General features: G+C 35.0%; 2 protein-coding genes across 4 annotated transcripts; both read right to left on the bottom strand.

Moving 5' to 3' along the window:
• Positions 1–611: 611 nt before the first annotated feature.
• Positions 612–15,601, bottom strand: LOC120629568 (serrate RNA effector molecule homolog). 3 transcript variants are annotated; one of them, XM_039898535.1, is made up of 16 exons: positions 15,299–15,601; positions 14,065–14,316; positions 13,684–13,869; positions 12,318–12,384; positions 11,316–11,505; positions 11,154–11,239; positions 10,724–10,880; positions 9,388–9,713; positions 8,511–8,651; positions 6,784–7,002; positions 5,943–6,230; positions 5,179–5,292; positions 4,935–5,078; positions 2,968–3,092; positions 2,257–2,370; positions 612–856 (listed from the first exon to the last, which is right to left on the bottom strand). In XM_039898535.1, the coding sequence occupies exons 1-16, from the start codon at positions 15,436–15,438 to the stop codon at positions 778–780; spliced, it is 2,628 nt and encodes an 875-aa protein (XP_039754469.1). In that variant the 5' UTR covers positions 15,439–15,601; the 3' UTR covers positions 612–777. The 3 variants fall into 3 exon arrangements, with proteins under 3 accessions (XP_039754469.1, XP_039754485.1, XP_039754478.1); XM_039898544.1 differs by lacking the exon at positions 612–856 and adding an exon at positions 1,090–1,561; XM_039898551.1 differs by lacking the exons at positions 13,684–13,869; positions 14,065–14,316; positions 15,299–15,601 and adding an exon at positions 13,166–13,262 and having other exon boundaries at positions 613–856.
• Positions 15,602–19,274: 3,673 nt separating this feature from the next.
• On the bottom strand, positions 19,275–22,664 carry LOC120632332. The gene is made up of 4 exons (XM_039902183.1): positions 21,575–22,664; positions 20,913–21,113; positions 20,517–20,636; positions 19,275–19,558 (listed from the first exon to the last, which is right to left on the bottom strand). Exons 1-4 carry the CDS (start codon positions 22,629–22,631, stop codon positions 19,329–19,331), a joined length of 1,608 nt encoding a protein of 535 aa, XP_039758117.1. The 5' UTR covers positions 22,632–22,664; the 3' UTR covers positions 19,275–19,328.
• Between the last annotated feature and the right edge of the window lie 1,331 nt (positions 22,665–23,995).

Raw genomic sequence — 23,995 nt, 5'->3', positions numbered from 1 at the left:
TCAAATCCTTCATGGAGTTTGAATATTTTAGTACCTCATTAAAAAAGACCTACGTCGGTCCATCATTAGACTACCTGTGGTCAGATGATGATAAATTGACACCCCACGAATTACCTATCGCCCTCATTTATGTGGCGGTTTCTGTATATTTTGTGAGTGATAAATTATTTACCACTGTCATATGTCGTAGCGAACTATCTCTCCGCTAAATTTCATTATAATCTGCTTAGCGGCTACGAAAAAGAAACTGCTCAATATCTAACATTAAGGAAATACACTGTAGGATCCTTACTTATAAATGCGACAGTGTGTTTGTTTGTTTGTACTCCGTTTTCGCCATAGCTAAGCTAATATAGACCCAATTAGCTTGATTTTCGACATAGAGTTTTGGTGGTGACTGGTGTAAGGTGATTTTTTATTTTTGAATTTTTTTAAGAGTTAGTTTAAAGATCGGAAAGTAACATGGTCTACTTTTTATTCCAGGAAAACAGACTCTACCCATTTGCAAACCTTAAAAAAGCGGAATAACAACTGCTAGTATAGAATAAGTATGGATTATGTGTCAGCCTGCGTCAAAGTTAAACTGCTTTAATAATTAATATTTATTTATTTTCAACAAAAGTGATCACTATTTAAAATATACCATTTTTCCTAAACCTCTATCTTATATAACGTCAAACTAAAAGCAACAGTAGCCATTACACAATGAATCTACTTTAAGGCAATAATAAGTTCATTTTTCAAGTGGCTCCTTTGGCAAGACCCTGTTGGTCCACGTTAAACGAACTCGTCAGGTTCGCGCGGGGCGTCCAAGTCGCGGTAGTGTATCACCGGACGAAACTCGGCGCCTCCGCCCCTTTAACAATCAACCACAAACCAAGTTAGGGGCGAATACTCAAAGCGCACACACGTGACACAAACACACACACTCGCTCACACACACAAACAATACATATTTTTGTTAAAGATACTTTATATGAGTGCCAAATTAATCTCAGCTTCCCGGGAGTAATATACGTATTTGATTCAGTTAATCATAATAATTCGAGGTGAGGAAGGATTAAGGAAGAGAAAAAAGAAATTAAGTGTTCATTTTCGGACACTTTATTTTTATACATCATACACTAGAAACATCAAAATAAAAGTAAGATTTATAAAAATTCTTGCGCTAACAATGCGTCGCACTGCACTATACTATATTTCTTTCTATCTAAACTGATTACAAAATTGTCTATATTAACAAAAAAGAATTAAAATATATATTGTACTTAATTGTCGAAGTAAGTTAGAAGAACATTGTCCGAAAAAAAATATCTGAAGAATTGGCTATTACTGATACAATAATATCATTCGATTTTATATAAAAAAAGGGTGATAAAACCAAGCATTTTTTTAGATAATCTATGAAATCTTCATAGTTACGTCTGAAATATTTATAATATTTTTATATAAAATAATACAATGTATCCTGTCCTTCTTTGTAACTTAAAATATGTCACCATTATCCGGGAAGTCGAGATCGTTGTAAGCAATAATAGGCCGGGATCGATCCACGGTTTCCCTGCAAATTATTTTCCTTCAACTATAAATACGTCTCAAACATAATATAGATATGATGATCGGAAAACAATAAATATTTTATGTTCGAGACAATTTTAATAAAATAATTTCAATATTAGTAAATATGCTTAGTGGGAAACATAATTATTATGACATGAAAAGCTGCACAAAATCAAGATTAATAAGCAAATAAACAATATGTCTGAATTAGGAAATGTTAAGGTTGCAATACAATACAAAATACATAGTGTTCCTTGAACGCAGGTCACGAGTTGGGTGGGGCCGAATGGTGCAAGTTACAATATAACATATAAGTTACCTATAGTAACAAGTAAGTAACGCTAAGTTATGAAGCTAACAATAAATTTAAATAATAAAATATAAAAATTAAATATTTGAAGAATCGATATATATATTCGTTTGTATTAAACATATGATGTTGATACAAATAAAAAATAATGATAAACTGATTGAAATTTATGATTAGGTAATAAAGCCATGAAGATAAAAGTAAAATTTATAGACGACGTAATTATAGTCGAGCTGAGAATAGTTTTTTTTCGAGAGAGCTTATCAAATAGATGGAAAAGATGGATATCTCGCGGTTGGATGGTAGAAAGTTGAGGAAACATTCTATCCGGGCTGAAGTTAGGTGGTAAGTTTCAGCCCGGATAGAATATTTCCCGCGATATGTACCTGGGTCGCGAGAATCGCGGGTGTCGCGGCGCGTAGGGTGCGGGCGGTGGGGCCCATCCTCCCCAGCCCCAACCGCGCGCTCCCCCACCTCCTCCGCCACCCCCACCACTATACCTAAAGGAATAAAATATTTTCAATTAAAACTATAGTCGCGCAATCTTACTTGACGAGGTCGCATCCAGTGATCCGTCTGTAGTCAAAGTCAAATATTTCTTTATTCACATAGGTGGCACTTTTGATGCGTGCTTTACTTTTAAAATATGACATAGAAGTGAGTTGATGGCGTTAAATAAATTCATCAACTTAAAACTAAAGATACAAGGGTTCCAAACGCGCTCCGGCCTAAAAATAAGTATACAACAAACTTAACCGGTTGTTATTGTTTTGTTATCTCCATCTCACATTGTCATTTAAAACTATTAAAGAAGCAACCTGGTTAGAGCAATAATTTACACCCAAGCACTTTTATTGTTGACGTAGTCCTTGATACAATAATAGGACTTTTCTATAAGCTTACGTTTAATACAAACTTTGAACTTTTTAAGAGACCAAAAGCCAGCAACTCATTGGCGCTTAGTTCCCTTGGTGCTTTAAATGTTCATGGGCGGCGGTAATTGAGTCGCATATGACTCGCCCGCTCGATTTTCGCTATATTCATTAAAAGAAAAAGAAAAACCAGTGTGCCAATAGCTGTAGCAGTTGTTAACTCACATGTGCATAGGCGGTGCGTGTTGCGCGGGAGGCGTGGGTCGAGACGGAGGTTCGGGCTGCTGGGGACGTCTCACATCGCGCACGTACGCGTTGAAGTACGACACCTCGCGACGCACCTCGTCCACCTTATAGTTATTATCATTATTATCAACCCATTACCAGTTCACTACAGCACAAATCGCTCAGAATGAAACGGTTTATAGTCCATAGTGACAAACACGGTGGTCACGTGCGGATTGAATTCACACACCTTTGTGAACCAAAACCATCGAAGGCATGTCTCACGACGATTTTCTTCACAGCTTAAGCAAGTGATATTTAATTGCTTAAAACCTCTAACTCCTCGCTTCTCTAATTCTCAGAGAATTCCGAAAGTTAGAGGTGCGAGCCGAAACTACACCCCCGAAAGCGAAGCCGATATCTTACCCATTAGGTCACGGGTTCTCAACCTTATTAAGCCAGCGGCGAATTTTAACTTGCAAAGTTAAGAAATTTGTCACGGCCCCCACGCCCTAATCAGGCTATTTAAAATAGATATTTACTTGTATGTTAGGCAGATAGGCACAAAAAATAAAACATCCTCAATCCTCTTTAGAAACTCATAAGACCATTATAAACAATAATTGAAACAAAATATTAAAGAATTCAGAAAAATACCCCAACACTGGCATGGCTGAGCTTGGTGATTTCCACGCAATTGATTGTGATACCGCTGCACAAAGGCTATGAAAAAAATATTCTCCGAGTTTTGTTACTGCTAAAGGGTTAGAAAGTTCTATACTTTCTATACGATGCTACGGCTACGGCTAATTTCATAAGGATTGGTGCAGCGGTTGTTCCGAACATAGGTAAAAACAAACAAATAAAAAAATTACCTTTTCCAAATGTAATTTTCTTAGTATTTTTTTTTATAATAGATTTTTATTTAGGTTTTCAATATTTTGAATTAAATTTAATACAAAGCACCTGCACAAAAACCATTTGATTAATATAAGAGATAGATGGTCATGATTAATAGTGACATTGCAAACAATAAAGAATTGAATATGCATGTCATGTACCTATATAAATTAATGTTGCTTCAAACTATTTCTATAATAATGAAACATCAATTCAAACAATAAAGTTTTTGTTTAAAATTATACAGCAGAAAATAATATACTTCACACAACCTTTACCTTAATCCTGGACGCCTTATAGTAAAGTATACTTGGACATATACTGATGTTATAATAAATTAATACGGAAATTATATCTTATATATTACAGATTTCCACTTCAGATATATGCAGCTGAGGAGTTGGGTATACCTATGCGCAGTGGCGTGCACTGGGTTTCTTACCACGGTATGCATTGTCAAAGTCAAATATTTCTTTATTCAAATAGGCACATATATGGCACTTTTGATGCGTTGATTACAAATAAGATGTGTACAATAATAAAAAACAATGAGCAGGGAATTTGCATAAAACAGCCAAAATCCTCCTCTTATACGAATTATGTTTAAATTTTAGGGCAGGCATTGCTTTTGTGCATGTATGAAGTGCATGCCACTGCCCATGCGATAGCCAACCGCTCGGCTGCAGCATCAACTCAAGGTTTACCGTGTCACGGACCACGAAGATAACATTACGAATTTCAAATCAATCGAAAATATGAGAGTAGAGATACTTTAGTCAAGTCAGAAAGGAGCAGTCTAACTTACACACGAGAACCGGTTTTCTAAGTTTTAGCTGAGAACCGTCTCGATCACGTCAGATAAAATAAAAGTAAAATAATAATAAAATTATAACAACAGTAAAATCCAGCATAAAAATTGATCTATTCGTTTGGGAGCTACAAACCACAGACAGACACATATCAGACGTTAAACTTATAACACTTTCTTTTTTGCGTCGGTAGTTAAAAAAATATAACACGAAATTTAATACAAATACTTCAGCTGTTTAAATGAATCAACCTCCTACCTTTTCAGCGTGTTTGTTAAAGATATGTTTTCTTATGAAATCTGGTCCCTTAAACTTCTTGCCGCTTAGTGGACAAAGCCATTTGTCTTTTGAGAGTTCTTGTGTGTTAGCTTGAATAAACTTTTCCACTTCTGCTTCCGAATCCTGAAGGATTAATTTCTTATAAATTAAAAACATTTGTTGCCTAAACATTATTATGCATTAGTACTGCATGAAAAAGCACGGTTTAAGTTTGTGTATTTACCTTAATACCAAGTTTATGCAATTCCTCATCGCTGAGGGGCTTCACGTCTTGTAAGAAAGCAGACATTTTTCCTTCGAATGCCCTGATGTAGTCCTGAATTTCTTGCTGAGAGGGCTACAAGTTGAAAATAAGATTAAGTCATCATCATCATCATTAACCCACTACGGGACACGGGTCTCCTCCTAGAATGAGGTAGGGTATCATCACCGTAAAGCAAGTGATATTTAATTGCTTAAAACGCACATAACTCTGAAAGTTAGAAATTCATGTCGGGATACGAGCTCGGTCCTCCCGAAAATGAAGATTTAGTCCTTACCACTATCCTATTAACGTGTTGAAAACAACGTTAAGTATCCTCATAATATAATATTAAGTATATTATATAGCCAAAGTCTAATATTCAATATTATATAGATTGAATACTAGCGGTTACCTGAAACTCAATCGGTACGATTTGCGTATAAAAAACGTTAACATATCTATCTATGCAAATAATTTCATCATCTCGTTGCTGCGTGAAAAGTGGACAGCAGACAAACATACACAGCTACAACCGACAAATAGCCTCTAGGAACTTTTAATCTGTGTTAAAGGAAAAAGTCTGTGCTTTCCCAATTTAAAATGGCTCCATGCTTATGAAGCTTTTTTTTATAAATTTTTCGCCGCTGAGCCGGAGACGTCGTTAGAAAAAGATCGATTTAGCCTAATAGCCTTGAGAATACAACACACTAACTGACGGACTTTGTAAATAATTAGTAAATAACCTTATTGGCAGGTGGTCCAGATCGCGCGTGCATGATACCGCACCGGTTCGGCATCTCATCCTCGTAGGGATACTCGCAGTGATTGTAATAATCCACCGAATGCACAATACGCAAGTACAACACAAGTCGGTCCAACACGCGGATCAGATCTGGGTCCGGTTGTTCCAGAGTCGTGGGTTCAGAGGACGCCTCCAGTCCCAATAGTTCATCTTCTTCTGTAGAAGCTTCTTCGATTAGATGCTCTGTTATCTTATGGAGTACAGGATTTTTGGAGTTCAGGCTGAAGTTCTGTATGGGAATTGATTTCGTATAACTTATTTCCATGAAATAAGATTAGGTTTTATCACGTAAGGCATAATTTCCATTGTTTACTACTAAAATGATATTTGAGATACCTTGAACGAATAAATATATTAAAAAAATTCTTTATACACCACGGAGCAGTCAAGAAAATGCAAAACGAATGTAAGGAAGCTAAGGTAAAGGTACAATCTGCAAAAGATTATACAAACACTAATTATTAAAGCTACGTTTTCAATAACGGTACTTTGAATGAATGCGTTAATATTATTTTTTGTTTTTTGTATCGGCACACAATCACAGAGAAAAATAACAGAAATGCAAAACAATAAGGTGAATGGTACTATTCGGCCTCATTTTCGCTGAATAACAACGGAAGGCAACGAAAGGCATGAAAAAAAAACTAGATGCATGAACACAAAAACAACTTCGGTGGTTTTGCCCGAGTTTTGCACTTCATTTGGCATTATCGCCATTTGCTTCTTGGTACAGTAATATTTTGAACAAATTTATCGACGCGAATGGTTCTACTTCTTCTCACCACAGAGTCTTGCTCCTTTTCGGCTGGTTGAGTGGCGTCGCTGGTCTGGGTGGATTCTTCTTGCCAGAGCCGAGATCTAGTGTCGAGGTGATGAGCCAAGCGAGCCGCGAGACGTGCGTCTGCGCGCAATACACCGCGCTCGAGCGTCACGCCCGAAACTGGCCGGATTCGACGCTGTAGGTCGCGGTTCACTATCGCGCCTAGCTCGCATTCCCGCAACTGAACAAATTAGTTCCTTATTAAGAGTCACGTCATCATCATCATCATTATATCGACCCATTACCGGCCGACTACCACGCTGGCCCAGTGCGGATTGATGGACTTCACAACCCTGTGAGAACATTATGGAGATCTCTCAGGCATGCAGGCTTTCTCATGATGTTTTCCTACACCGTTGAAACAAGTGATATTTTTATTAATCAAAACGCACATAACTTAGAAAAGTTTAGAGGTTGTTGAGATTCGAGCTCGACCCCCAAAAATGAAGCCGAAGTCCTAACCACTGGGCTAACACCGCTATCATTCTAAACTAGTTACCTGCGTCAATTTAAATCTGAACGCTTATTTTTTTATCATGCAATAAGTATAAATGTATTTTCGAAGAAGTTTGATATGGCAAAATATAAATATAGCTCAACAAGGACCAATCAATGGAGTAAAAAGTAGCCTATCTGTTACCCTGGATTTTATGAATTCTTGAGCCAAAACTCAGTCAAATTGATTTAGATGTTTCGGCGTAAAGGATTAACAAATATACACACTTACATATAACAATTTTTCGCCTTATGTGTGAGATTGAGGATATTGGCTAGAAGCAGACACTACGTAGAGAAAGTCCATGATATACAATGACCTATTATTGTAACCTAGACAAATCTGCACGGAATAATTATATAACTTTTTTATAATTTACACTCTACACCACACAGATAACGATGCATGCATGATAATGAATCTAGAGTTCACCTTTAATTCAGGAAGCCTACTTTATAAGCTGTTTTGTAACGTACCTGTTTGTATTGAAGAAGAAAACTAGCAAAAAGTGCCACAGTTGCTTTAAATAACATCTATATTTTATTTTTCTAATACTCATTGCGGACTACTTAAAAGAGACTTTGTCAACAGTTTATTAAAGAATATTGTTTTATTTCTGAATTGTATAGTACTGGCATGATAATGTTATTCAATTGCACTGTGCATACATGCTATAACAATCTATGAATAAAAGAAAATGGAATGTAACAATATGGATATTAAAAGTAAAAATAAACTCGTGCAATTTACTAGGCTAAATAAAATTGGTAATACATTCAAGGGAAATTCTATTTTGTTTTATAACAAATTACCCAACGAAATCTTTAAAAACAAACGTCACTCAATAAGTTCAAAGTTTATACAAAACGTATGCTTATGGACAAATCATTTTATAAAACTAAGGATTACCTTAAACGAAAAAAGCTGGGGTGTGTATTGCTCTAACTTCACAGCTTAATATTAATAAACAGTGAGATGGTGATAAAAAAAAATTACCAGGCTAATTGTGATGTCGGCTCTTCTTGGACCAGGGCGCGTATGGAACCGTCGTAGCTTTAGGTTTAAGTTGGTGAACGTAGTTATCCCCATCACCACACAATTATGTAAACATATATGAATGAACGCTTCATAAGTGCCTGCGATAGGCCTACATGAATAAAGAATTTTTTAATTGAATTCAATATGAAAATTACCCGTATGTTATTTAGGTTCCAACAGATGTCCTTTATGTTGACCTCACGGCGAAAAGTGACCCAGCCGCGGCGAAACCAACGCCGCTCCGGTAGCGGGTCGGCTAACGCCACGCGCAGAAATCCACCGTAACGTTTACACATCTAACCACAAATAACAATTATATTTCCTTAAACTACTAGTACCCTTAAATCCTTTTATTTTTTATTGATGATGTTAGTACTTTATTATGTTTATTAAATTGGAGCTGAATTTAGCTAAATTTTATTTATTTCTTATTCAGAACATACACAACAAACTGTTAGTATAATAGCACCATAAAAACCGAAGAAGTTTGTCCTTGATGCGTATTTGCAACGCTTACTTTAGATATTTACTTAAAAAAAGAAAAAACTGAGTGACAAGTAACATACTGCTATACTTTAGAAATATAGGAACTAAGTAAGCGTGTAACTTTTAGTCAATTTTTTTTAAATAAATAATTATAAACCTTAAACAATAAATGAAACTTTGACTCGCAAATAAAAAAAAGAGGGAAAATTCAGTCGGAAGGAATAGTGAATCGGCAGCGTACTGCTAGACTATAATGTACCTAAATACAAACATAGCTCAGCATTAAATGGATTGAATTTAACAATAAAATTATGAATAAATAAATACCTAAATATTGCAAAAATTATTCACTTAGATTTACTCAAAACATGTACCCCCTATTTATTTATTGTACCTTGTTTGTTTTCGGGAACAAAAAAATTAAAACAAACTAAAATTTTTATCATTTATAGTTATGTTCAATATTTGAGAATGCCGCAACTGGTCGAATCCCGCAAGTTGTACATGAGAAACTAGCACTAAATGTTGAGGAGTAATCGTACTTACCGCTTCGACTTCAGCCTTTGTAATAGTAGGCGCTAAGTTTCTCAAAAATATCGACGTAGTTTTATGTAGCGCACGCGATTCCTTCTTTTCCACTATCACATCATTCGCTTGGTCAGATTTATCATTGCTGGCCTCCTTGTCTTTGTTTTCGCTAACTTTTTCCACGCTCGGCGATTTCGATCTCTCCTTTTCTTTAGGAGATTTGTCTGGCGTTTTTGATTTAGATTTAGATTTCGATTTACGGCGAGATGTTGTTTCTCCCTCGTCCTCGGAGCTCGATGATGAAGAGCTGGATGACGACGAGCTTGAAGAGGAACCGGGTGGTGCTATAAAAAAAGTTATTCAATTTTTGCTAAATAACAATTACAATGGCAAGACGGTTTATTAATAGAATCATCGACACGTTAACGTACATTATATTTGAGGAACAGAATATAGAAACATCTGTCATTATGACTTAACAGTAAAATCTTAAGATTTTTGCTAAGAATATGGTTGATAAAAGCGATATACATATGATACAGTTACATGCCAACGATACAGGGATAAATAAAAAATACCAGAAAGCACTCGGCCTGTAGCTGTTTACACTAATGCTCTTAAGTATAATTTTACATATATACTCTACTTGTTACTCTGTAATGTAGCATCGGCATCAGCGCGCGAACCACAAATCTATCGGCGATCACTGACCCGACTATGCCGCGTTGCTCAATCCCATGTATTTGGTTTCACAGTGTAATATTACAAGAATAACCTGTTTTTTTATGAAATAAATTAATACTGAATTTAAAACAAATCTTAAACAAAAGTTGTTATGAATGAATCAATGAATACACTTTTATTGTACACCACATAAACATAACAAATTATAAGTAAAAAAAATTACCAAAAAGTATACACTTTGACGTCTTTATCGCTACATAGCGATAGCGTTTTAATAATAGGTACTAAAACGCCAAGAGCTATCTGTTATTTTTTATTTAACCCTTTATTTATTTATTTATTTAGTTGCGACACCGCAACTTGAAACTATCATATGGCTGTGTTTGATTGTATCATTGTCTAATTACTCCAACAATTAAATGATAGGTATGGTACACCCATTTAGACGGTTTTAAAAGGTATAAGGATTGAAGAAACTATAAATTACAAAATACAGATTCTCCTGCTTTTCGCGGAGTACAGCAAATTAGGCTTAATGTTCATAATATATCATGGAATTCCGCAAAGTAACGCCTGCTTTCGTCTAATAATGGTTTAGAAAGGATTACGATACTCGGTCGACGCAGTCTTGTTATAAATGTAAATCTTGCTGAGCTGAAAGCTTACTTACGTGGCTCTTTCTCAGGCACTTCTTCTGTTTCTGCTTCTTGCCCTGGAACAGAGTTATATCTGGAGAACAACTTAGCTTGCTCTTGCAGTTGACGCAAATGAGGATCGATCTCCATCGTCAGAGGTGCGGTGGGTTTAGGTGACTCCGCCTTTTGGTCCTGTAAATTAACCTAAACATTTATTGCCGAACACGCATCACGTCTAAAACTCGTAGTTTCCTGTCGCAAATATCTTCATTCCTGTCCAAATATCACGTTATATTTTGTTGGCAAAACCTGTACTTTTCAAACTTGAAAAAAGTTGTTTTGGTTATGACATTTTTCCTATTGCATACTTTGTGCATTCATTTTTGATTTTTGCCACACGATGATTGTTCTTATCTAATCCATAAACAAAGAAGATGCAATATCATTTTGGTAAAGGTTGCGTACCTTATCCTTATCTTGACTTTCATTTTCATCTTTTACTTTTACTGCATCTACGTCAATTACAACAGCTTTCTCTGTGTCATTTTTATCTGAAAGTGTAAAAAGAAATTAATGTTAAAGTTCAAAAGATAAATTTTTACCTTGGTGTTAAAAATAAAGGTGTACCTTGCTTGTCATTAATAATTTCTACCGGTAATGGATCATCGAGTGCTTTCAAATCTTCATCTGTACCACCCTCTAACTTTATTACTACTGTGTCGAGCAAACGTATCAATTTTTCGGATTTATCAACATCTACTGACACCTTTTCCAATTCTCCTTGTCCCAACAGCTCAAGGAAGACATTTAGACGATTCTAAAAAATATTTTTACATCCATAGCATTACATCATAATATTTAATCTTAATTACATTTTAAACCCGTACCCTTAATTAATTTTTATACCTGCATTATTTTTAAAACATAAAACCTAACCTAACCCATATAAATGAAACAATATTTTTGTTTTTGTTTTTTTACAATTTTAAATTATATCAAATTAATGAAAAATTTACATCAAAGACAGGTTAGAAAAAATTAAGTCATGATAAAACGTTCATTTTATTATATGGCAAATTACCACTTTCGCATTTTATTTGCATAAAAAATATCACGCAAATGAGGTTAAAAGAGATTACTGGAGGCAAAAAAGATCTGCAGCCACTTCTGTAACAGAAGAACAACGTGAAAACCATACACTAACGCTCACTTAGAGGAAACAAACATAACCAACAGGATGGTTTTCAATTTAGAAGTTGATCAAGAAATACTTTCAAGGTCAAGGATAAGAACTAAATTTAATTTTAGCATGATCAGATCATGGGGTGATCGTAAATGATTGAGAGACTCTTGCAGACAATATGTGTTTACAATGCTCGAAAGTTGAAAGTTTTTAATTTATGTTAAGAGGGGTTATGGGGACGAATGAAGGGTCTGTTCATTTCAAAAACATGTTAAAAGGACGATGGATGGATGACTTTAACAATAATATAACATGATAATTTTGAGATAAACAAATTATTGTGTGAAAGAATTAAGTTTATTGTTACAATTAATCAACAAAGGCAAAGCAATTAAAACACTGTATTGTTAGTTACTATTAGCGGCTTTTTTCCCCCTAGTACATACCTTTAAGGCCGCTAGCTGTTCATCTTTACGCTTCACTGACTCTTCAGGGTGATATTTAATCTTGAACCTACGAAACAAGTAATATCACAGTTTGAATTTTATAACTTATAGATTGTATCACTACCATCAACAGCGTGTGTTTCTAAAGACCAATTTCTGTGATTGCTAAATTTCGTCTTTTTGTCTTTATTCCCAATTGAGGAATACTGTTGACTTCACTTCCAATAGGTTTGTTAGAATAGGCATGGTGACTTATTTTGAAAAAACTGCCCTACGATGGTCGGAAGCATCAACTATATACAAAATACGTGTAATACGTTTTAAATTATATTTCATATATATCATTGTTATAAATTGCAAATTATATTTTAAAAAATGATTTCCCGCCATACGCTGGCAAAGGGGTCGCACTCGTCCTTGTACCGCGAAAGATTATTGGTTCTGGTATTGATACCAAAAAATATAGCAACTGATATTTTGAAATTACAAAATAATTGATATAAGTTATGTTTAGTACAAAATTATGTTTATATAACTTGACGTCATAATTTTGAATACGGCGTTTCACCTTTCATGGCGGACCGCTAGATTTTTGCAGTTTTATTTATTTAAAATCCCAATCTCACTTGAAATATCAATAAAATACGTTTTTATAATACATGAATCATTGTCAGATTGATACACTATTTTAGCGATTCTTTGTTACTATCATCATGCCTATTGTATACAGTCAAGTGTTCGTAATCAGCAAGAAATTGGTCTACTATACCTCCATAAAAACCTGTGATAATGTAGTACACAAACTTAAAAGTGCTTATGAAATACTTAAAAAATCTTCATAATCTCACCTGTCCCACATTTGTGGAATATTTTAACCCTACTCCTAACAGTAACGAAACCTGTAGCATTGCGCGCTACGGGTCAACGCGAATAAAACTAGCTACACACAGCATTTTAACATTTGCATAAGGTTCGAATATATTTTCTTAACGCCGTCCGGCAATTCCTTGTGAATACGCTGTAGACTGTAGGGAAAAAAGTGTTCTATTAAAATTTGCATATTAAAAGATTCTATGCATAACCTACTCTATGCAGTGTTACGGAAAGCGATTTTATAGTCAAATATTTTTTGTACATCGAGTTTTGTTAGTTATGGCATAGAACCTTTTAAGTATGAGCAAATTGACACCAGCAAACTACAATAATTTTTTTTTTTTCGTATACTTATGTAAATCTCAAAATTTAAATCCAGCATCTTAGTTCCATAATTTTGTTGGATAACATCTAACAAGAAATCTATCCACTTTTATGCAATTGCTTTTATTTACAGCACAAAAACTTTTTTTTTTATAATATACATACATACCATTCTTCATCTTTATGAGCAACAAAAAATTCATTAAGCTGCTGCCTTCTAAACTCAAGTTTGTATTCATTGTATTTCAGTATCGCATCATCAACAGTGATGGAGTCATCTTGAGCCGCTAAAAATGCTTTGAAAGTCATCATATTGGTAGGACCATCAGTTGGACCCATGGGCAGCACAGCATCCCTAACAAAATAATTATCAGGTGAGAATATTTCCCTAACCAAGAATACTCATAAATAATTAATAAATAAATATTCTATGACCAATACACACATCGCCACCTAGCCCCAAAGTAAGCGTAACTTGTTTTATGTATTATTGAAAGTAAAATTATTAACTAATATGCAAATGTATGTTATATATTCAATAAACTCATACCTTGCTGGTACTGGTGGCATAGGTTGACCATAGCCCTGATGTGCAGGATGAGGTCCGAAGTGATCATGAGCCCAGCCATATGACCCATACGAATCATGCGGCATTCCTCCATACCTTCTGTCTTCACCTGGCCAATCTGGTCTTATGCGCTTGCTGGGTGGGCCCTCACCTCTGACTGGTGAAAATCCTCGGCTGGCAGTTGCTCCACCACGGTAATCTCTATAGTCAGGACCTGAGCGGCCTCCCCGAGATCTATAAAATAATTTCATTTTCTGTTGGCTATTTTTTTATTCCAAATATTATTGATATATTGAAATAGTTATTCATGCAACAAGTAATGTATATTTTTTTTTATTGCAAAGTTGTAATCTTGAGCAAACAAAGTATTCTATAATTGAATCAGGAAACTTTTAGTAGCAAGTCATTTAAAGTTAGAACTTTATGGCACTTAGCTTTTATGTAACACATTACAAGTGAGTTATTAAAACATATAATAAACAATTGTTGCAAGTGCAAACCATGTTTTTGAATAAAATAATTCTTATAAACACAAATAATGAATGTTTTAGCCAATAAATTAAAATAATGAAGTTCAAATTGTGACTGATTCAAAAAACAAAGAGGGGCTTTTAAGTAAAGAAAATAATTTTGTTAATGTAACAATGCTTTAAAATATGCAAGCTTACTAAAACAGCAATTTTTAACTTGATTTTCTAGTAGTACAATATTATAATATAACCCTAACAAAATCATTTATATATATGATTCTCAATAACATGATAACATAAAGATAAATGAAATAACACTTGCAGAATAGATATTTTTATAAAATATTTTATACCTTACAATAAATGCAACAGAGCTTCGTTTTATAGCTTTAGGGATATGGGTTGGGAATTTGGAAGGTTCAACATGTTTAAGGTGGGATCTGAAAAAGGATTTAACATTATTTAGTTTAGCAAAGGATGATACATTTACATACAGGATTGCCAGATGGTCAAATATTTTAAATATCTTGTGCTCAGTTAATACATCATTCATATTGTTACCAGTAGTAGTTAGCGGATGACTGCTTACAGAATGTGTATCTATATGATGTGCAGGGTACTTGGTAGGAGCCAAAGTTGAGACTTTATACTTATGAGCGTAATTTTTAGATTGGCTTGGTCATAATATAATTCATTTTTAAATTTTCTTGGTAATGTTAGAAGTTTTGTCAAATAGTTTCTAGTACCTTTCAGACCATTCCTCTCGGCCTCGACTTCTTTCTTCCCGTCTATCGCTGCTTCTGTAGCTACTCCCCTCAGCAGCACCTCTTTCTCCGCGAAACTTGTCGCGTCTCTTACGATCGTACTCATCATCACTATCAGCCATTGTACCAAACAATATATTGAATAATTAAATTAATTAATATCACAAAATATGAGTTATATGGTTTTATTTCGCAGGTATTTCAATTAATAGCAAATAACGCTATTAGAAACTAAAATGGTCAGCAATAAAATAACGCAAACGATGGCACAACCATAGAGAAGGTAAAGTAACCTAAAAAAATTACGTCACGTCATTTGTCAATATAATTTTTAATAGTATTGTCAAGTGTCACTACCATAGAAAATTACAACTCTACTAGGGATGTCTATAATACATCTTTGCCATGCTTAATCTGAAATCTGAATCGAAGCATAATCTGCCGACCTTAAAAGAACTTACATGCGAGCATACTGGAGAAATAATATGGTTTATGCAAAATGTATAAAATACGCTTTGTAAAATTGTTAAGTGGCCCCCTATTAACCAACCTTTTGCTTTAACTATACTTCATAAATATATCTATATTCAAACGTGATTATTTGTAATCGAATAAAAAAACAAGATTAACAACTTCAAAGAAACTACTTTTACTTGACAGTTGAAGATCCCGCCGAAATTTCAAACTTCCAAAGAGTCTACAAACGAAAGACGCATACAGGTTGGCACCATAACAGGTTCAAAACCTCACAAAAACCTAAATTACCCGCTGCAACACGCAAGGCGCGACAGTTTTGCCAACGTTGCCGACGGTGAAACGGGAATGTAAACATAATTATTTATTATTTTAAATTATGTAGGTACTAGCACCAACGTACCACCATGCGCTTGGAGTAATATTGTTCTGTTATGCGCGTCACCGAGACGTTTTAGCATAACATCATCAATAATATTTAAACTATTTATTTATATATGGTTCGCAGTTGGATTGGCCGGTGAAATGTTCTTAATAAATATTGGTACCTTACTAGATCAAAACATTTTCACCGATAGTGATATTTAATTTCATAAAACACACTCAAACTTTGAAAGGTCGAAGGATTGAACGTAGATATGTTAAACCTAACCATATTTTAACAACATCGCAAGCGATCTTAAAGATCGATAACTATTTCATTAACTAGCTGTTGCCCGCGACTTCGGCCGCATTTGTTTCAAGCATCCCGTAAGAACAGTTCATTTTGAGATAGAGATGTCTGGCAGTAGCAGCGGCATATAATTTTAAATTGTTCTGGGTAAGCTAATCTATGATAACTGTGGTCAGTTAATAGATAGAACCCACTTTGGTGGTTTGAAGGATAATGTAATGTACTTTGGTTTCTGCTTTTATCATTTACAACCAATAGTAACAGTTATTTTAAGATACAGCATCGTACCTAATATTAGTTGACTCAAATAGAAAGGTCTCCTACTAAAATTCGAATTCTGTAAAAATCATTTAATTTAGGTGTAGTTGTGCAGATATTTAGTAGTTGTTTGTTCTTTTGTTATGAATTTAAAATGCATATATATTTTTTCGGTTTTGAACCTGCGACTCTCTGGCAATCGCGGCCTGAGCGCTTTGACCACTAAGCTACGGCTTTCAAATTATTGCCGATGCCGAAATTAGCAAATGCATTTATATGTCTTATAGCGACTGTAGCGCCATCTAGTAGGGAACATTGTTCTTCCGATCTGCTTTTCAAAGGTCAATATTACAATGAAACACTTTAAAACGAGAGATGTCACATTGCTTTTTTTATGATTTTATAATTTTTATAGTGTTTTTACGTATATATACTTTGAAGTAATATCAATTTTATAAATTTTAAACGCATATAATTTTTTTCGAAACTGACAGGATTTCAACCTGAAACTCCCTGGCAATCGCGGCCTCAGCGCTTTGATCACTAAGCTACGGCTCTCCAACTGCAAATCGTTTATTCCTGTATAAAAATCGGGTGTTCTGAGTTTTAAGAATGAAATTTTTCAATTAAGCGTTTAGCTCGAAATTAAACTTTAGGTGTTCGTTTAGGTGTAAGTAGTCCTTACTATTTTTCAACTCGCGATAACTTACCTTAACTTCTAATTAGAATGAATTAAAAAGGTTTTTGTTGTAATGTAAATACCCTTCATTATAAATATTTATTTGTATAAGAATGAATACTGCGATACAAATGTTTCTACTACTGCGATAAAAATTTTAGAACACAAAAGCTTTTATTGACTTAACTATGATAGTTTGACATACCTCTTCCCTTTTAGACTTTTTTGCTGCTATTAATTAGTTATTTAATCATGTACTATCTATCACCAATAGTTTTGTCATATTGTTTCGTTAATTCTTAAGTGAGGGGATCGCTGCTGTCCGCTTAGGAGTTATTTCCTCTACCAACGATAATATTGACCAGATCTTTCCGACATTTTGGCAAAATTAAACTTATAATACAACCGGTGAAAGAAGAATTGTGAAAATCGGTTAAGGTATGGCGCAGTGAAGAAGTAAAATCTACAAAAACTTTAATCGCATATCCTAAAGGAACCCAATTGTTTTTCGAAATGAAAAGTATTTTTTATTTAAATGTACCAAAATTACATTCAAATCAAGTTTTTGCGTGATGCACGCACAAACGAACAGACAAACAGATAAAAATGGCATTTTTACTTTCTAAGTATTGCTAACGTCTCCCAGTTTGCTATTCTCTAACTAATTGCAAAAATCTTTAATATAAAGAAATTGCTAGTCTACAATTTTATTATATGTGTAGATTAATAACCGATCGACTTGTAATTTGATATACTGAGTATTCATTTGGTAACCTGCTGCTGCAAGGAGGCCCTGGGTTCAATTTCGAATTCGGCCTTAGGTCTAACCGATTTTTTTTGTGTAAGTTTGGACATGTGGCCATAATGGTTTAAGTCCTCCAACACGGATAAGAGCAGCGTAGTGGGTCTAGGTCTACTTATCTCATGTGAGTATGTCACTATTTGCCCAGCATTCTATAGAATCGTTTGAAATCAGACGAGTAAAAACCCCGAGCTTGACCCAAATTTCACGTTGCCAAAGTAGAACAAGGATGCTAGAAAAGCTAAAGCTTGAAAGAGGTACCTAATTAAAAAAAATGAAACAACTAAATACGTTTGGAAACTATATTTTGTGAGAAAATACCATCATTTATTAGTTTAAAAAACTTATTGGATAAAAACCGATACCGACTTCCAACGTAATAGGCATGGCGAAATCCCGAATTTCGCGTGATGTGTATGAATGTAGAAGTCGCCAACCGCCAGGTCGCGTCGTTGCCGTAGCATGCTTGGTATTTGCACTTCGCCGGTTAGCCTTAAGTAGCGAAAAACTCATGTAGGTAAGGGAATAGATACGTTTGCGACGGGCGCTAGAGAAACGGACGGGAGCCTTGTGATCCCAAAGCCCAAACCGCGGCGTCAGATCTGAGTCTTTTAGATCGTTAGATCGCGATTGGTTAGATCGTAGATTAAAAAAGGCGATGTGGTCCTCGCTTAAAAACCCATCGCACGCGCCCTGGCTATTGCTGGCACCCGCGCGACTTTTATGCCCATATGATTAAAATCTTTGCATTTATTGCGGTTGATTTTCCGCCGTTCATTGATGGGTTCCGTGGATTCGTAGATTTTCACCCAAAAGTAGTTAGTGAAAATAATTATTGGAATAGGATAAAAATTATTACGATTTACGATCGAACCTACCTATTTGTTGGATCCCAATAAATTAAACTTTTTAGTATTGCTTTTTATGAGCTCTTTTGAATGTGTTGTCGTCACTGTGCTTGTAGAGACTCTACTACCATAAAAATCGAACCAATACTTAGGTTATAAAACCGTTAAAGTGAACGAAATCATTAAATTTGAAGGAATAAAAAATTTAAATTCTAAAACGGCTGGAAACACGAATAGTCAATTACCATAATAGCTGTTTACACGCGATGCGATTACAATCAAGAGCAATGTGATTCATCCGAACTGTCCCCACAATCATCTTTACCATCACAGTGGACCCCACGTGATACACAACGGTTATTCTTGCACTGTATTTCATGTGTCCCGCAAGCCGCATCGCAACCCTGAGGCTCATCACTGCCATCTGCACAATCAGCCAAGCCGTCACAAAACCTCGATGACATTATGCATTGCCCATCTGTACATGTAAATTGATCTTCAGGACATTCTGAAAACAAAACTAACTGTTTTATGAATGTAGGCATTCTTACATTTGTATGCAGTTGCAAATCCCGTTAGATTTCACTAAGCACGTTCATAACCCAGTTTTGTGGACCACAGAACGGTATACCTAATACAGAGTTCAACGATGTTCAACTTTCAGGCCCAAACCGTACCCAAAGAGGACATTACCTAGTTATGATTATTTATTAGTCTACTCAGACAAAATTATAACATTAAGCAATTTTTTTGTGGTTTACGATGGCACTTTTTTTGCAATTCACATCACAACTGAAAAGTTTGGACGATGACTCAAGCAGAACACGTTCTTCCTTCACAGTTTTTAGGACCCATTTACAAATATACTAAATAAGTAAATAACAACACAATGCGACTTTGTCTAGCTGTCACAATTTTTGTATAGAGGCCAAACAAATAATAATGATTTAATAACCGCTCATTACAAAAAGGGAAAAAATTGAAGTCGGAAATTTGAAATAGGGTATCAGTAACAGTATATGTCATGGTATAGTCTAGGTTGGGGGCATACTCACCTATTAAATGCCTACTCACTATTGCCTTGGCTATGCTCAAGTTAGTCATACCTACGTTGTTGGAAACACAGATGACGGAAGGGCGTTCCACACCTTAGCGGTTCTTTATCAGAAATGTGCGACTTTATTTAACGACGTAACCATTGATTTTAATGTCATTCTCTTGATTTTGTTAACATAAGCAGTTCTGACCATTTAAACCATAAATTTGTATGTTATTAGGGTGCATAGTTGAGATGATATATAAACATTGACATAAGTTCTTATTGACTCTGTGGAGGCCGATCGCGGTTTGCACTAGTCGTCACTGACGTCGAGTGATAAGTTTACGTCTATTATCTATATGTATGCAATTACGTTACGACCCTTAATTATGTCAGTTGGAACAGCGGGCAGCAGCTACCAACTTACCTATCGTGCAGTTAAGTTCATCAAAACCATCCCAACAATCGATAGATCCATCACACATTTTTTTATTGGGAAAACATGATATAGAATGCCCACATCGAAATTGTTTCGTTAAATCACAATCTGAAAATAAGTAAGAAGAATAATGTACCTAAGTATAATCATTTACAACCACTGTTTCTTGTTAAACGGTTACACACAAATCTCGAAACTGAATTTGACAGCATAAATCTTTTTGAGCTGAACAAGTGAAACGGTAATTCCAACCACAGATAAGTCAAAATTCCAACACTACTTTTGGCCTTTACTTTATCTTGAGAAAAGTATGGAAGTTTCTATCAAAAGTATGTGTTTACATTCGATTTAATATCTAATATTTAACCCAGGAAATATTCGTACCACAATGCATTTCATCTGAACGATCGTAGCATTGGATAGATCCATCACATCGGGCAGTTGAAGGTACGCAAAAGCCGTTTCGACAACGCCAGTCTTCAGATGAACATGCCGCTTGCGTTAATAATCGGCAGACGCGAACCCCGCGAGCTTTGTCTACAAGTTGGCAAGCTTCCGTTTCCATGGCACATAATCCACCGCACCCTGCAGAGGAAAGATAAACAAACATTTTTAATACAAAGTACAGGCAGTACATTGTATTATTCGACTATCATCGACTGTCATAAGGTTCGATTCCCGGGTCGGGCCAAAGGTAGTGAGCTTTTCGTAAATACATCTTAGGGCCGGCCAGAATTTGAATACTTATATTGGTGCCAACAATTAAATACGTTAACTGCACTGTAACAGCTAGGTGAGAAAATACTATGATTCCTTTTCTCCTATGATAGCGGAGGAATGAGCCGAGCTGTGAGATGTAAATAGGCTGATGACGATGATAAAAAAATATTTATTTATACACTCGCGATATTTCTGATTTAACTTTGCACTAAGATAATTTCCTGAGCCGAATAGTGCTTCCGTCTAGTTTTACATGTTACCTATTTGAGATCAAGAATTAGTTAGTTAGCCCTTAAACTAATTGATAATAATTTTAATAACAGTACCTGTAGGATCATCCATATCTAGAGCAATTTTGCAGATCGAGACACCATTTATCTCGTCTAACATACACACTTCATTTTTTTGGCACGAGCAAAATCTTTTTGACAAATCTCTGTTTATAACATCTTTTGGCATTTTACTATCGTGAGTGTTTTTTCCATCCCTTGGATATGTTTTAATATTCTTACGTATTTTTAAAATAACGTTGCTTATATGAGAACTATTTTTAGTAGTGGTCAATAGAAAAGGATCATCAGTTGAGCTTATTTCTTTATACACTTTCTCAGTAGATTCAGTTAATGCTGGCATATCTGTAGATCTACTGATAATAGCTGAAGATGTTTCATTAAGGTCTATTTTTTCAATTGGCACTAAGGTTGTACTCGTAATATTCGCATCATACATAAAATTAAGAGTGGTATAGTTAACTAGAACCAAACTTATAATAACTATTGCAATAATCATCAGGCATATTGAGCACGCTTGAATCTGTGTTCTTTTTGTCTTAGGACTTTCAGTCAATGAAAAGTTTACTATACATCCAATGCCTCTTAGGCCTTTTCTCAGTCTTCGTTGGCTTAAATCTGAAGTGCACAATTCATATTGTGTACTTGTATATTTATGACGGAAACTGACATCAACTTGTCGAGATATAGTCGGAATGTACTGTGACAGTTCAGCATTATTTATGTTAATATCAGTAATAGAAGTTATTCTATCTTTAGATTTATCCTTATGACTAAAGCTATCTAAGTTTTTTTCAACCAATCCAGTATGCGGTTCTATTAATGAGTGTGACGAATTTCCTTTTGGAGTCGAATGATTGTTTGGGGAAAAAATTGTCTTTGAAGGTGTAATCCCATAATTTCTTATTTTCCCTCTACAGGTATAACAATATTTAATGGCTTTATTGTTCTTATTAGGCGCATTAATAATCGCTGTTCTGGCTTGGCTATCTGTCCAAAGATGCGAGCAATACAACGTATTCCAGTTTGAAGATTCATCATGTACACAATTCGAATTAGCTAAGTTATCGCTAATGTTACTAGTTACTGTCATTATATTTGCTGTTATAATATCATGTTTTCATAAAAAAATGACGTACATAACTGAAACAAGAGAATATTAAAATAAAAACTACTCTATAAATTAATAGGTTAAAGTACAGAGTATTATTAGTCTATATTAGAAAATAGTCAGAGATGTGAAAGGTGTACGAGTTTATGACGAACTGTACCCAATGCAGTATCTTTTTACTAAACACTGACATATTTGGATACACCATTTGTTGGTAAAACTTTAATGACGCGAAAGGTAAACGACCAAGTTTCACTTTGCATGTAAAATTTCAATTAGAGCGCAGTTTGTAGTAAGATCATGTTTCATTTAATTACATGGGACTCTTATAAGTCTTTAAACGTAACCTTATATGGGTTAAATTCAAAATTCATTTATTTCAAATAGTACCTACTTTATGAGTATTTTGCAACGTTAAGTCTGTCTGTTTATAACGACCATAGATTTGGAAGAAAGATTATACCGAGAAGAAGCCGGCAAAAACACAGCAGTTGCTCTTATTTTATCTCTTATTTTCCCTACCGAATTTAAAGTTTCCTCTGGCCTGCAGATGGCCAATGGCTTAAAAGCTGACATGGCTGATGGTTTAACAGCATGTTAAGCCATGGGTCCCAATTTATATATGTAACACCTGATATTCTGAATATTCTACAACATAGAATAAGAGCTAATAACGTAAACGTCGTCAACGTCCCGCAATGGAGTAGGGTGATGAGATGAGAATGGAGGCCTATGCCCAACTGAAGGAAAATATTGAACAAAAAAAATTAGTTTAATTTTATTTTACCGCTTCCAAACACGCATTGTATCTACGAGCCAACTCAGAGACATAATCTACTTTTCATTCCCCAATCATTGGTTTCCCCAATGTGTACGCTTTTATAATATTATTTCTTCGGTAATTTTGGACCTGCCAATACATAAGTTTAACATTGATTACAGCGAGGGAAGCATCCGGATCCGCTTTCATCTCTCATGAGATAGTAATGAATAAATGTAAATTGTTTATGTCGAAAAAAGAAACTGCTGAGTTTCTTGTCGGCTTCTTCTAGGTAGAATCTGCCTTCAAAACCGGTGATAAAGTCACTACAAACAGACAGACTAGACATTTCAAAAGTTCTTATAGTGAAATCCCACTGAATGTGAAAAAATGTCATAGTGGGGGATTTACTCGTATTGCCTCTACATTATTCACTAAGAATTTCAAACTGCTGGAAAGTAAACAGACGGCTATGTTTATTGGTTGCGGCAAATTCTGGTTAGTATATTTTAAGAGAGATGTACAAAATTGGTGCAAAATACACGTAGGTACCCACTTAGTGTACTAGTTATACAGCAGTGAGAGT

The sequence above is a fragment of the Pararge aegeria genome, chromosome 2 (assembly GCF_905163445.1).
Source record: "Pararge aegeria chromosome 2, ilParAegt1.1, whole genome shotgun sequence".
Classification (NCBI taxonomy): domain Eukaryota; kingdom Metazoa; phylum Arthropoda; class Insecta; order Lepidoptera; family Nymphalidae; genus Pararge; species Pararge aegeria.
Note: the sequence above shows the minus strand (reverse complement) of the source record. Positions and strands in the feature narration are given on the sequence as shown.

Excerpts from the sequence above, each read along its gene's own strand:
- LOC120629568 (XM_039898535.1), bottom strand. The coding sequence starts at position 15,438 with ATGGCTGATAGTGATGATGAGTACGATCGTAAGAGACGCGACAAGTTT. Across the intron at positions 6,231-6,783 it reads AAAAGGAGCAAGACTCTGTG|AACTTCAGCCTGAACTCCAA; the intron begins GTGAGAAGAAGT and ends ATTCCCATACAG. Across the intron at positions 5,293-5,942 it reads CTGGACCACCTGCCAATAAG|CCCTCTCAGCAAGAAATTCA; the intron begins GTTATTTACTAA and ends TTCAACTTGTAG.
- LOC120632332 (XM_039902183.1), bottom strand. The coding sequence starts at position 22,631 with ATGACAGTAACTAGTAACATTAGCGATAACTTAGCTAATTCGAATTGT. Across the intron at positions 20,637-20,912 it reads TTCAGATGAAATGCATTGTG|ATTGTGATTTAACGAAACAA; the intron begins GTACGAATATTT and ends ACTTATTTTCAG. Across the intron at positions 19,559-20,516 it reads TGAACTTAACTGCACGATAG|AATGTCCTGAAGATCAATTT; the intron begins GTAAGTTGGTAG and ends TTTTGTTTTCAG.